This window comes from Labrus mixtus, chromosome 18 (assembly GCF_963584025.1).
Source record: "Labrus mixtus chromosome 18, fLabMix1.1, whole genome shotgun sequence".
Classification (NCBI taxonomy): domain Eukaryota; kingdom Metazoa; phylum Chordata; class Actinopteri; order Labriformes; family Labridae; genus Labrus; species Labrus mixtus.
In genome coordinates, this window is record NC_083629.1 from 25,227,809 (window position 1) to 25,243,060 (window position 15,252).

Genomic DNA, 15,252 nt, shown 5'->3' on the forward strand with positions numbered 1-15,252 from the left:
AGTTGTTGTTTTATTACCGTGATGCAGTCAGTATAGTTCAGATACTCCACATACGTTTATTTCGGTTCTAGTGATGTTACTTGACCGGGTTTTCATCCATTTTATCACCAGATATTAGTATTATATATAATTGTATTATTATATTTATTTATGATTTGTTTATGATTTATATATTATATTTATTTATTATGATATCATTATTTTTCCAGTCTATGGATATTAGCAGCGGTTAAATTAGTTCAACTAGGGACCGTCAATAAATTCGTTTTCACGACACGATATCAGTATTATTGTTTTTTTCTTTCACTAACGCAGACATTTCACATATTAGTTAAAGGTTTTGATCCAAAATGTATTCTTAATTTGTCTCATGTAGCATATTTATTTTCATAGTGAACATAAAAACGAGAAAGGATCAATAAACAGGAAAACTGGCAAACACATTTTTAATGCTTATACTTCTTTTTTTCGGTAAAATTATGATTACTCTCAAAACCTTCTGATTTGAATTCAATTGCACAATACATTCCCACACTGGTGACAACATCAGTGGTTTTTTTTGTGTTATTTTATTACAGTTTACGTTTCCAAATGCACACGTTGCACAAATGGACAAATTCGATATTTTAAAAGTGGGGTTTTAGCTTAGGTTATGTTGTTAATTTTGTTGATCAATAAAGTATATCTATCTGTGACTTTGGCCACTTTGAGCCATTTCTTCAAGCTAACTGCGTTTCAGGTGTTCTGTCGCCCTCTGGTGGGGACAGTGTGAACTACAGCAAGAGGCACACAGGTGTTATGCGGAGAAATGCATCCCTTCTAAGAATTGCATACACATCGCGGAATTGTTAGAATTGAACGGTATGATTCTTGTTTCTAGGGACAAATATGTGATGACAAAGTGTGTGAAGTTTATAATTAATAGTTAAATGTCCTTATTGTTCTGTAGACTCGGTAGAAGACGCGTTTCCATTAACCTGCGTTCATATGTTTGACTCTGAAGTGTCTGTAGAGGAAACGTAAGGATGGATGCGACATATGACAGCAAAGTGTTTTAAGGGTGGATGCAAAATTCGGCAGTGTAGAAATTGTGTCTGCCATATTTTTTTGCATCGTCCTGAGAGGTGAATGAAATTCTCGACAGGGATACATTTCTCGACATAACACCGGAACTGGAGGCGGATACGAGTCTGACCGTTACTACACTGTAGATGCTCAAATGAAGATGCCAGGTGCACACACGTACAGGTCATGTTTGCTGCTTTTAGCTGTAGTTTTCCGTGTCGGGACGTCGGCAGAGGTCTCCATATGGAAGGTGGACATCAACTCGGTGAGTGGTAAACATTTAAAACATCTTTATGTGCGGTGTAAACACAGCTGACTGGACATCTCCCGTAGCGGCTGTTAGCCGGGGAGCTAATAGCATCTGTAGCATCACAATTCATGTTCCATATTTGAGACACAGTTCTGTTTTTATTCAGCCTGACATGACGAGCTTTTTATTCGGAATGAGCCAACTTACATTACCTTTATTTAAAATAATAATAACAATGGTTGGTATAAATACATCTGGCAAATACATCTTGTCAAATCTGTTGTGCTACCATTAGAAGTGAGTGCTGACTGACAGGTCATGTTACTGTACGAGGACACTGAACTTCACTATGTGCTTTTTTATCCCTCTGCAAATATATCATTCTTTATGACACAAGATAAATAATGACCTGTTTGCAGAGGGGTTGTAGTGGTTGAAATATGGGAAACTCAATCTATTAGAAATAATAATAATAATAATAATAATAATAATAATAATGATAGTAACTTAATTTATTTAGCACCTTTAAAAACACAGGTTTACAAAGTGCTTTGACAAACAAAAGGCAAAAACAAGAACAAAGTAAACCAAACACAGAAGAACATAAACAACAGCAAGAATATAGCCAATGCAAAATAATCAGAATAATAAAAGACAATACAACAGAAAAGAACCCAACAGACATATATAACCCGACCATCACAAGAACCATCACAAGAACCATCACAAGAACCACCATAAGAACCACCATAAGAACCATTACAAGAACCATCACAAGAACCATCATAAGAACCATCACAAGAACCATCACAAGAACCACCATAAGAACCACCATAAGAACCATCATAAGAACCATCACAAGAACCATCATAAGAACCATCACAAGAACCATCACAAGAACCATCACAAGAACCATCACAAGAACCATCATAAGAACCATCAGAAGAACCATCACAAGAACCATCATAAGAACCACCATAAGAACCATCATAAGAACCATCACAAGAACCATCACAAGAACCATCATAAGAACCATCACAAGAACCATCACAAGAACCATCATAAGAACCATCATAAGAACCATCACAAGAACCATCATAAGAACCATCACAAGAACCATCACAAGAACCATCAGAAGAACCACCATAAGAACCATCACAAGAACCACCATAAGAACCACCATAAGAACCATCACAAGAACCATCACAAGAACCATCATAAGAACCCAGACAACACAAGAACCCATCAAGACGAGCTGAGACCAAGAGGAGCAAAGATTTAAAAAGATGTAAAAAACTAAAAGAGTGAAAAAGCAAATCAAAAGAGAACAGCAATAAGAAGATAAGAGCAGGAAAAGAAATAAACACCAGTGAATAAATGTTTATGTTGAGTATGAGTCATGATTTTCTCTGTATGTTTTTACTGTATTTTAACTGTATTGATTTGTACAGCTCTTTGATTTGAAGCACTTTATAAATAAATGTATTATTATTGTTAATGATAAGTCTGTTGTTTTGTTTTCAGACGCAGGATGCCGTGTTTCGAAAGACGCTGTACGCCAACACCACCATCTTCATGAAGTGTAAGCAGTCTGATCTCTTTATGTTTTTTAAGAGTCAACAAGTTGATAGTCACTCTGAATATGAGTACACACGTGTGAAAAACAATTGTGGGTTGACTCCATTTAAAAAATGTAAATATTAAAGGTCCAATCAGTGAGCTGTGTAGAGAGTGAGATGATAAAGGTATCTTACTATCTGATCATTAAGGAAACATGTTGAAGTGCTGGCTTCTCTGACAACAATGCAGCAGCCAGTATGTCCTCCTTCTAACTTTAGATTCTGCTCCTGAATGCTCTGGATTTGTTTGGACCAGAGAAGGTAGGCGCTTTTAAGGCGACCCCCCACACGGCCGTTTTGGACGCCCCTCAGTTTGCCAGATATGAGAGCAGTTATCAGGTCAACAGGTGTTGCAGCGATGGAAGCGGGCAGGAGAAGTGGTTCAGATAGAAGTGATTGTACCCGACCTAAAAAGCCTCTGCATGTTTCTAATAAGCTCCACGAGCAGAAACGTGCTCAAACTAGGATCAATATTGGAGATGCTTTTGAAAAATGGAGAGAGGTTAGAACACAGAAAGGTTTACAGACCCATGCAGAGCTGGATAAACACTGAAGCTTCAGAGTCCACCACATGGTGACCTGAGTGAGCATGGACTCTAGAGAGGAGGGGGGGGGGGGGGACAGCTCTCTATGATGTTTAGAATTTAGACTGCAGTACCCATTTTAAACACAGGGGTCAGAGTTACATACTGCTCCTTTAAGTGTAACAACATTAGTTGAGTTGCTTTTAATGGCAGTCAGCTGCTCTACATCCTTGTTGTTTCTGTTGAGGTTTGTTTAAGGAAGAAAACTCCTCCCTTCATGCTCTCTGTGTCTCCTGTTGTGTTCTTAATAAAAACAGGCCTCGTTTCTTCTCTGCCTTTCTTTCCCCTGAAATATTGAAGCAGTGAATTTGGATTCTTATGACTCAGGCTCATGGTGCTTTTTATAAATTAGAAATAGAAATGCATTAAAAACAATGACTCAGGACCTGGCACTGCTTACTCAGTAATCTACGGCTTGCCTGAACATGAGGCAATTTTGAAGGAGCTTTTCAGAACGCTCTGTGAAATATTCAACAAGGTCACAGACTGACAGCCAAGTCTGGCAGGTTTTTGGCGAGATTTTGAATCTCTCAAACACGGGCTACAGCTGTTGCTTTCTTAAAGTCCTTTTAGTCCTTAAGTTTTCTTTTAATTTTGATTAATTTGCTTCTATTGTACTGTTCTGTCTTTTTTAAGATTCATTTTGGGCTTTTTGTTGGAAGGTGGATAGAGTCAGAAATCAAGAGAGAGAGAGACTATTAAAAATAACAAAATATATACAACACAGCAATGTGCCATGCAGCTTGATTTTTATAAATACACGACGTAGGTGTATATATGAAAATATTGACAACAAGAGATCCAAGATCCAACCTTCACAACAGGGTCCTAAGTCTCTGACTAGACTCTTCTCCTCTGTCGCCCCCCGGTGGTGGAATGAACTTCCAAACTCCATGTGATCTGCAGAGTCCCTCTGACCCAGCTCTTTCATGAATACCTACTAACTTAATGATGATGGTCTCCATATTATTGATGATGATGATGGTAATGACGATGGTTTTTGTTTGATAACGACGACTTATAAGATGGTTTCTATACTGATTAGAGCTCTCAAGAACTGCCCTCAATGTTGTGCTTTGCCTCTGGTCACTTCCTGTCAGCACCTGTGTGTCCAATCAGACTCAAAGCTGATCGTTTGCTCTTACTGACATTGTTCCCTTTTTTCTAGATCCTTGCTTGTGTTGTTCTTACTCTCTGATGTACGTCGCTTTGGAGAAAAGAGTCTGATAAGTGAATTGTAGAAGAGAAACGTCTGATTAGAGCACACAGAGTTACTCTGAACATCACCGGTCTTATGGTCCCTCCCTCGTGTCTTTGATCTCTCTGCAGTCCAGGGGAACGCGGCGTCATGTGACAGAGACCTGGCCTACAACATCAGCTGGTACCTGCGCTCCTCTGTTTGCTACAACGAGGTCTTCAACACACCTGTGAGTATGATGTTTAATTCCATCCATCCTTTATCTATAACGCTTTTTTTCCATTTGGGGTCATGAGGGGAGAGGCTGGGTTACCATGGTAAATGGACTTGAGCTTGTTTAGTTCTTTTCTAGTCTTCTGACACCTCAAAGCTCTTTTACACTGCAGGTCACACGTACACATTCACACACTGATGGTAGAGGCTGCTGAGTAAAGAGTCCATCAGAAGTTACTAATCACATTCATACACCGCAGATGAAGCAGCAGGAGTAACTTGGGGTTAAGTGTCTTGCACAAGAACACATCGGACATGTGGCTGCAGGAGCTGGGGATCGATCTACCAACTGAGCCACAGCCGCCCCGTCTCAGGGCCGACAAATAGAGACAGACAAGCAGCCTCGCTCACAACTAAAGTCTTGTTGTGCAAAAATTCAAAGTCCTCGGAAACGCGGCTTCTCCTACGTCCTCCTGTTAGCTGTAGCATTAGCTGCATGTAACGCTCGGTTCTAGCCCCCCTCACGTCTTGTCAGTGTGAGATCACTGATCTAAGCCCATTGGCTCGTTGTGGCCCAGCAGCTCGTGTTGAAATTTCCAAGAAGCGTGCTGAGCAACTGACCAATAACGACAGAGCGGATCGGCAGACCAATCAGAGCAGACTTGGCCCACTTGGGTCTAACAGTGTGGGGTCAACAGAGTGTAGCTGACGGACTCAGAGCGTAGAGGGAGCAAGGAGGAGCAGTACATGAAAACAGACACTTTTTTCAGACTTTTGTGAACGTACAAAAGTAGGAACATAGATTAAATATACGAACCCCAAAAAGGGCAGAATATGGGCTCTTTAAAAGAATAAACTGAATGTATCGTGTATTTACCTCTCTCTCTCTCTCTCCCCCCCTCCCCCTCTCTCTTTCTGTCTCTCTCGCTCTCTCTCTCTCTCTCTCTCTTTCTCTCTCTCTCTCTCTCTCGCTCTCTCGCTCTCTCTCTCTCTCTCTCCCCCCCTCCCCCTCTCTCTTTCTGTCTCTCTCGCTCTCTCTCTCTCTTTCTCTCTCTCTCTCTCTCTCTCCCCTCTCTCGCTCTCTCTCTCTCTCTCTCTCTCTCTCTCTCTCTCCCCTCTCTCTCTCTTTCTCTCTCTCTCTCTCTCTCTCCCCTCTCTCGCTCTCTCTCTCTCTCTCTCTCCCCCCCTCCCCCTCTCTCTTTCTGTCTTTCTCGCTCTCTCTCTCTCTTTCTCTCTCTCTCTCTCTCTCTCCCCTCTCTCGCTCTCTCTCTCTCTCTCTCTCTCTCTCTCTCCAGGATAACAAAGCGATGAACATGTTCGGGATGGACCACATGTTGAAAGACGGCTGGAGCGGCTTCTACAGTCAGGGCTACATGTACTTTGAAAACTGCTCCTCCCTCTTCTTACCAAAGGTTTGTGACTTTATTCAAATACTTACCTGAACCTCAGTGAGAAATACAACACACTGTTTGACTGTTCTTAAGATGACCTCATGTCTCTTCTCTACCCCCTCACTCACTTTCAGGTGTATTACCCCTACTTCAACCCTTATCAGCCCCTCAGCAGCCCAAAGGTGAGTCGACATGAACTGGAATTCAAAGGACAATAATATCTCCTGAATTCATCTCAGGTGTGGATGTAATGTTTGTGTCACATTCACATTCTGCTCTTTGTTTTTCTGTAGAGTGACCCATCCAATCAGAGCGTCGTTTGGCCCGACAAGCCGGTAAGACGCCACGTTACAGGAGTTCAGGAAGAGCTTCAGTGAACACCTGTCACCTCTCTGCACAAACACAACACCTGGGAGGAGGGAGGAGTTACAGCACCATGTGTGTCTTACAACAGTGCAGTTAGATAGATACTTTATTGATCCAGAGGGAAATTCAAGATGGAGATTGTTAGGTGGGGAAGCGACAGCAGTTCAGAAAAGCTCGTATGCCGACTTATCTTTGCTTCAATATTTTGAATAAAAAGAACTGACAGGTATTTCTTTTCAGAAATCGAGGTTATTGTGACTTGACATATTAATAACCTTGTTTCTCATGTTCCTGCAGGATATCGGTGCAGTGGCCAAAGCCTGGGATGACAGTCCGTACCTGTTCATCGTGAAGGTGCAGCCTTTGTTCAGAGGAGTGGAGGATGAAGACGTGGATCCTGATCAGCTCATCTTCGCCTTTACGAGTGAGACAATACGATTTATTTTGGCCTTTTTGCCTTCATTGGATAGGACAGTGGATAAAGAGAGAGGGAGGGGGGGAGAGAGGACCAGCTCTTCTCTTACCCAGATTATAAATATTTATCATCGTATTGTTTTTAATCTTTTGAGTCCTGATGTTTACTTTCTTTCCACAGTTTCCTTGTATGTTTAACTTTATTCAAATCCTCTTTTGCAGGCAGTTAAGCCCAAAAAACATTTAGAAAACATCGGCACAAAGACTCATACATTACGTCACAGATATACAGAAATACAAGAAGACATGAAGTGACAACAGAGGTCGAGACAACAACAAGAGTTTGTAAAATAACTGTTAAAAACCATCGTCGGTCATTAGAGGTGAACGGGGAAATCAGTTTTATGAAAGGGATAAACTGGTGAAGATCAAAGAAGGAATAAACTGAAGTAACATGTTTTCTTTCTTCTTCCAGTGAAAGTTGAGATGAAGGGACCACATGACTACTCCTCTCCAGCAGACTGGCCTCTGATGATGGTATGTTAAAGAAATATCATAAATTGTGGGGAGAGAAAAAATCTGCAAACAATATAAAAACTGATGAGCAGAGCCGACATCAGTCCGTGTGGTCGTCTGTCCATTTAGAGATTGCAAAGTATCTGTGGAGCAGCCACAGCCAATCAGGAGGCAGCTAGTCTTTGTTTACCTCTGGGATTTTTCCTGCAAAAATTCCGACCAATCAGAGAGCAATTTGGGTCTGCATCACACATTTTGGTCCGCTTGTAAATGTCCCTGTGTGAACACAGAGCAAACTTGAGGTTATAAAGCAGCAGTGGAACAAACTGAGCCATGATTCAGACCAGAGCAAACGATCTAAAGGTGTGAGTTAGGGTTAGGTGTAGAAATCCACTTCTTCCTAGTACTCATCCCCTTTCTCTTATGTAGCCGCCTCATGAAGAAACTGATTCCTACAGAAGTTGGAGATTAATTTAGTAGTTGATCTACAGATTAATTGTTCCCCTGTTCTGTCCCTGGTGCCCGTCACAGTTCTTCATGGTGATGTGCATCGTCTACGTGCTGTTCGGGGCTCTCTGGCTCTTCTGGTGCGCGTGCTACTGGAGGGATCTGCTGCGGATCCAGTTCTGGATCGGTGCTGTCATCATCCTCGGCATGCTGGAGAAAGCTGTCTTCTACTCCGAGTACCAGAGCATCCGCTACAAAGGAGACTACGGTGGGTTTATTTGTTTCTTTACTCTTTACTCAGTTTTTCTTTTATTTCATATTTCCTGTTTTGTTTTTTTCTTCACAGTTCAAGGTGCTGTGATTTTTGCCGAGCTGCTCTCTGCACTCAAAAGATCTCTGGCCAGAATCCTGGTCCTCATCGTCAGCCTTGGTTACGGTATCGTCAGGTGAGTTTACTCTTTGTTTTTAAACTTTCATGTTGCCTCACATCACCGCTCAACGGGATCTAAAATGAACAACCCGAGTTTCAGGGCTTTTTTCTGATAATGCGAGCATTCAACCACGACTTTTATACAATCACTGTAGTGTACACCGGGCTTAAGAATACCTTTGTGGAAAAGATAACAAAATAAGACTGCAAAATGCAAAATTCCTTGACAGATGGTTTCCATGGCAACACGATGGAGGATGTTTAGATACAGATTGGCAAGGGGAAAAGGTGGTGATATCTTAATTAATTAAAATATATACTGAATAGGGGATTTATGGAAACACTATTTTGGTTGCAAAAACTGAAATTAAATCTTGGTTATGTCATTGGTGATGTGTGTGTGTGTGGGTTTTTTTTATGTGGGTTGCTTGTGTTTTGTTGTTTTATTTTTCTCTATTACAAAGAAAATTGGGCAAACTAAGATATTATTTTAACCATTTTGTTTTCTTCTTCTGCATTCTATTATTGTTTTGTATAATATTAAAAAAAAAAGAATACCGTTGTTGTGATCGAGCATCCACCATGACACTCACTTATTTTATTTGCTTAGTATATTTTTACCGCCATGTGTTGAGTGGTGGAATCTTAATTTGGACGCTGCATCTCAATACAACAATTCAGAGGCGTTATTATTCTTTACTCATTAAATAATTCTTGCTGTTAACTCTCTTCTCTTATCGTTTCTCAGGCCGAGGTTGGGCACCACGGTGCACCGGCTCGTAGCTGTTGGTCTTCTCTACTTGATTTTCTCCTCTGTGGAAGGCGTGCTGAGAGTCACCGGTGTAAGTATCAACAACTCGCTTAAAACTCCTGTGAGTCACCTTTGGCTTGTGTTGATTTTGGCGAACCCCCCTGCGTCCGTTTGACGGTCAAATCATGACTGATCTGAAATGACGGCTCTTGGTCTTCCTCGTCTCCTTCCTCCTCTTCCTCCTCATAAGGGTTTTTCAGACCGCAGGAACTTTTTAATAGTTCTAGGAACCGTTGGAACCTTCTTGCCCTTTTTAAATTAATTTTGCACCGCAGGAACTAAGAACTATTTAAGTTCCTAGAACCGCATTTAGAGGAACCTTTTGACTTCCTGCTTCAGAGTAGGAACCATGTCGGTGTGAAAAAAATCCCCGTAGTCCACCATTACTGACACACACATGTTCTCCTCTGACTCTCAGCTTGTCTCCGTCCGTCTTTGTTAACAAGTTTTGGCATTTATTGGTTTAATGACATCGTTAGCATGTGCTGTAATAGACTACCTCTGGCCAACTTTGGTCACCATTATGCATCACCGTGCAAAATGTGTAGGTGACTGAGATTCTGGAGGTATTGCGCTGGAGGAGAGAGGAGGTGTGGTCAAACAGCAGTTTGTTTTGGTTTCATGCTGGTGCTCAAGGGCGACATCTGCTGGATCAAAAAGTTGCACGTTCTTCCTTTAAAGGCTTTATATGTGATGTTTTGATCCAGCAGATGTCGCCCTTGAGCACCAGCATGAAACCAAAACAACTCGCGCTGCATTGTTGTGTTAGCATGCTAATGCTAGCGATCTTTATTCTGCTCGTATCTTCACACTGCATGTAAATTTACCTGAAATGAGCGTGATCTAGAAACACAGTTAAGCAGTGAGTACAGTATGTTATTCTTCTTTTCTCTAGTCCCTCAATTAAACAACTTTTATACACGAGGGGAGGAGTCAGCCGGCCGTCCTGGCGATGTAAACAAAGTGAAGATAGGACTCTGAAAACTCTGAAAACATCACAGACAGTGGGACTCGGGTGTTACACCCATTGTAGACAGTCATGACTCACAGAGTTATTTTCAGAGGAGATACTTGATTTATATATTTAAGTGTGAAAAATCACATATTGAGACTTTAAAGAAGGAAAGAAAGAGAGTTTGTGTCCTCGTCTTCTCAGCCATGTTTACAGACACTCACTCTGCTCTGTGCTCTCTTTAAGGCTCCTCATTTCTCACATCAGAATCTTCTTCTTCCAGGGTTTCTACGGGACGGTTGCCCTGGTGGCAAATCTCAGCCTCTCCCTCATCGACTCCTGCGTCATGTGGTGGATATCCTTCACTAAGCCAGCCCTGAAAAATCAACATAAGACTCATGAGAATACAAGTTTTTGGATTATGAATGGATTTGAATGTTTGTTTTTCCTTAACGTGCGTCCACATTTTCATCAGTCTGTCTCAAACCACTCGCCTCCTGAAGCTCAGGAGGAACGTGGTGAAGCTCTCCTTGTATCAGCACTTCACCAACACGCTCATCTTCACCGTTGTTGGTGAGTAAAACTGGGGATTGACTCTGAAACTCTGGATGTTCAGTTCTACGGACGGACGGAGCAAAAACAGAATGTGGAAATCAGCAAATGAGGAAGAGGCTGCAAGTGTCCCTCTTCCCTCTTGCTCCCCCCTGCTTTAGTATATCAGACTTTGCATTATGCAGAATATGCTTATGAAGCCCACCTCCAAGCCTGCAGGGATTATTCCCTTTTCTATGTTTGGATCCTCTGTTTGAAGGTTTCTTGTGCTGTTTGTGATTTGCATATTATTGTTTACAGACGTCAAATGGACTCAGATGTTTTCTTTTCATCCTCAGCTTCCATCATTTTCATCATCTGGACCACCAAAGTCTTCAAGCTGGTCGACTGTCAGAAGGTCCGTCGAGTGTTATTGTGTGTTTCCTGTTTCTTATTTACTCTGAGAAGAAGAGTGAACAACATGAGGACATTTCTCTCTGATCTGTTTTTAATCCTCTCTGCAGGGCTGGACCGACTTGTGGGTGGACGATGCCTTCTGGCGTCTCCTGTTCTCCACCATCCTGCTGGTCATCATGGTGCTGCTGCGGCCCTCCGCTAACAGCCAGAGGTCAGAAAGGATCCGGAGTACGACACCACCTCTGGGATTTGTCACTTCCCTTGCAGTTATATTTGACTCTTCTGTTCTGTTTTTTCCTCGCAGGTTCTCTCATTCTCCTCTGATTGATGAAGATGATGATGAAGAAGAAGCAAAGGAGCCCATGCTGAATGAGGCGTTTGGTAAGGATTATTATTCTCGTGTATTCCAGTATGAGGCGAGCGAAGGGTTTACAGACATACAGCCCGAAACACTATTACAGAAACATCTCAGTAGAGCCAGGTCGAGGGCTCGGTTACATAACGTTGTGAATTAAAAACACTGACGTCCTTCATATTGGATTTAAAAACATTTAACCAGATTAAAGTCTTCTTCAAGTTCCTCTGAGAGATATTTAATGCTGAGGCTGCAGAATACACAAATACTATTTTTATATTTCACGCACGGATCAAACCAGCAACTCATCCACTAAATGAAATCTTTATATAAAGCACACTCACAAACTGCATGAGCAGCCAGTATGTCCTCCTTCTAACTTTAGATTCTGCTCCTGAATGCTCTGGATTTGTTTGGACCAGAGAAGGTAGGAGGTTTTAAACCCCCCCACACACACACGGCCCGTTTTGGACGCCCCTCGGTTTGCCAGATATGAGAGCAGTTATCAGGTCAACAGGTGTTGCAGTGATGGAAGCGGGCAAGAGAAGTGGTTCAGATAGAAGTGATTGTACCCGACCTAAAAAGCCTCTGCATGTTTCTAATAAGCTCCACGAGCAGAAACGTGCTCAAACTAGGATCAATATTGGAGATGCTTTTGAAAAATGGAGAGAGGTTAGAACACAGAAAGGTTTACAGACCCATGCAGAGCTGGATAAACACTGAAGCTTCAGAGTCCACCACATGGTGACCTGTGTGAGCATGGACTCTAGAGAGGAGGGGGGGGGGGAGACAGCTCTCTATGATGTTTAGAGTTTAGACTGCAGTACCCATTTTAAACACTAGGGGTCAGAGTTACATACTGCTCCTTTAAAATTTCTTACTTTTCATTTAATGGCCTCAAACTATTCTTTGCATTCATCACCACTTATGCTTGTTTAAAGACGCTCATCAGCTGCTCACACTTTACTCTAGATGTTATTAAAATGACCTCGTGTGGTTTGGTGTTTTGTAACTTATTATTAGTGAGGGTGTGCTTTGAATTTCTGCTTTGATATTTAAAGGCTTTATATTTTTCACACTTAAATATAATAGAAATCAAGTATATCCTCTGAAAATAACTCTGTGAGTCATGACTGTCTACAATGGGTGTAACACCCGAGTCCCACTGTCTGTGATGTTTTCAGAGTTTTCAGAGTCCTATCTTCACTTTGTTTACATCGCCCGGACGGCCGGCTGACTCCTCCCCTCGTGTATAAAAGTTGTTTAATTGAGGGACTAGAGAAAAGAAGAATAACATACTGTACTCACTGCTTAACTGTGTTTCTAGATCACGCTCATTTCAGGTAAATTTACATGCAGTGTGAAGATACGAGCAGAATAAAGATCGCTAGCATTAGCATGCTAACACAACAATGCAGCGCAAGTTGTTTTGGTTTCATGCTGGTGCTCAAGGGCGACATCTGCTGGATCAAAACATCACATTTAAAGCCTTTAAAGAACAAATTTATTCAGATATGTTCAACTTATAATCGTAAAATTTGATAACTGAGTTTATCACAGTCTGATTATTGGATAAGGGACTTTTATCTGTGTTTTTTCTCTCAGAGGGGATGAAGATGAGAGGCTCAAAGCCCGACACAAACGGCTCCCAGAAGCTGCTGAGTAAAGAGGTGAGTTCACTGCCTCCTTTAATACTTTTCTTTTTTTAAATTTCTCATCACATATTCTCCTCCTCGTCAGGTTTGATTATTACCCCTCACATACTTTAATGTTCTGCATCTTCTTCTGCTTGTTGTCAGGACGAAGACCTGAAGTGGGTCGAGGAGAACATTCCTACAACAGTTGCCGATGTGTGAGTAAAGCAAAACTCTTTGAGGACGGCTCTTTGTTGTAGCTCTCGGCTAAGATTTTCTCTAACCGCTTCACATTATAGTTTATTATTCATCCAGAGGAATGTTTCAGCTTAGAAAGTTAATCCGTCTTAAAATGTCATATTGTTGCAGCTTATGTAAGTGAATTAAGTACCTGAGAAAGGACAGCCCAGGATACAAGGATTTACATGTAATACCCAACTAGCAACATGGAAAGCAAAAACAAGTGATAGAGAATATTAGAGAGTGCAGTTTGACTCGGGGACGTGAACTGCTGCTGAACTCACTGCCTTCCTTTTTCTGTGTGTTACAGAGCGCTCCCTGTGATGCTAGATGAGGAAGAGGTAAGCACTCCTTTGACCTCCCGCCTGCTCGTCCCATGATCACATTTTTCTCTACTGCAAATATCATTTACTGCAGAATAAAAAAATGAAAATTGTGGTTTTGCAAAAACATTAAAACCCCATTTTTGATTGAAAAAAAAAAAAAATAGCACAAGACAATTTGTCAGATGGTATCGGGGTGCATTAGTGCACATGGCTCTCAGCTTACTGTCTCCTCACATCAGGCACAAAAACACACGGGGCGCCGGTGGCCGAGTGGTCAGTGGCCAGGTCCTAACATGTCGTTTCTCAGTTTCAACATCTGACATGTCGTCTTTGTGCTATCTTCAGTTAAATACGGTGTTACTTGGTTTGCAAAATCCTCCCTTCCTGTTTTTGTTGACATTTTTATACAACTTGAATGTGGGCTTGTCTCCCTCAGTGACACTCATGTATAAAAACATTTGTTCTCTTTTTGTAGGAAATCCTGAAAACCAAGATGGAGCGATCCAAGATGGAGTAGAGGTCAATAAGACGAGACGATGTGAGAATCAAAAAGAAGGTTAATTCATCGAGGCAGCGAAGAATGCATTCTGAGTAATCAACCCAAAACAAAATAATGTGGGCAAAGCCGCCCTCTCTCTCTCTCCGGACACTTTACATCCTCAGTTTAACTTCACCTGTGTTTACAGGTGAAACGAGCTCAGAGAAGCATGAGTAATGTGTTAATGAAAAGGCAATACGATGTTAATGAGAAGCTGAAGATGAATATTTAAAGAGTCTAAAAAGATCTCCTTCTTCAGTGTCACAAACTGGAGCAGAGACTTTACATTTTATCACAATTATTTATTCTAAACTTCTCCTGTGTTTGTAGACATGTTTAACAGGAAGTGTAGTGTCTTTGCCCTTTGCCCTGAGGTACACCGCCCGCCCCGTGTTGCAGCAGCTCTGTGTGAGATGACTACAGATTAATGTCTAATGCAGTATGCAGCATATACGACATACAACATACGATAGAAGGTTTGGAAAACCGCCTTGGAGGACGAGGAGGAGCAGAGGGTTTTAGTGTCTGTTTGGTGTCAGCAGTGTGTCCTCTGTGATTGATTACATCCCTCATGATGTCTTTGTTTTTACTCCTGTTTTAGTTCTCCATGCGTCCAGATCATTTCATCGTCCAATCACAGAGGACTGTTAAATTACCTCACTTTATATGTGAGGCTGCAGGCTTTAGTTCTCTCCTCATCATGACGCTTTGTCATATCGTACAAACATTAGAGTTTGTGTTTGTGGATGAACGTCAGTGAACAGAAGTTATCGTCTGTTCAGAGACGATCAGACACGAGAGGGAGACAGACGCTGCTCTCTGATTGGTCACATCGAGTTCAAACATCATTTCTGACACCATGTTTTTTGTTAGTTTGGACGTTACGCTCGTTACTAGTTAAGATGAGCCTTACGTCTCCATGGTAACCAAACAATGACACAACCTAAGCCACAAA

At 41.6% G+C, this 15,252-nt stretch overlaps 1 protein-coding gene across 1 annotated transcript; it reads left to right on the forward strand.

Annotated features, from left to right (window-relative positions):
* Positions 1-1,171: 1,171 nt before the first annotated feature.
* On the forward strand, positions 1,172-15,252 carry LOC132992829 (transmembrane protein 87A-like). The gene is made up of 20 exons (XM_061062348.1): positions 1,172-1,330; positions 2,840-2,897; positions 4,848-4,945; positions 6,225-6,341; positions 6,455-6,502; positions 6,614-6,655; positions 6,984-7,110; positions 7,576-7,637; positions 8,148-8,331; positions 8,410-8,509; positions 9,242-9,335; positions 10,540-10,611; positions 10,721-10,829; positions 11,147-11,205; positions 11,312-11,415; positions 11,509-11,585; positions 13,165-13,229; positions 13,359-13,411; positions 13,744-13,774; positions 14,235-15,252. The coding sequence occupies exons 1-20, from the start codon at positions 1,220-1,222 to the stop codon at positions 14,274-14,276; spliced, it is 1,653 nt and encodes a 550-aa protein (XP_060918331.1). The 5' UTR covers positions 1,172-1,219; the 3' UTR covers positions 14,277-15,252.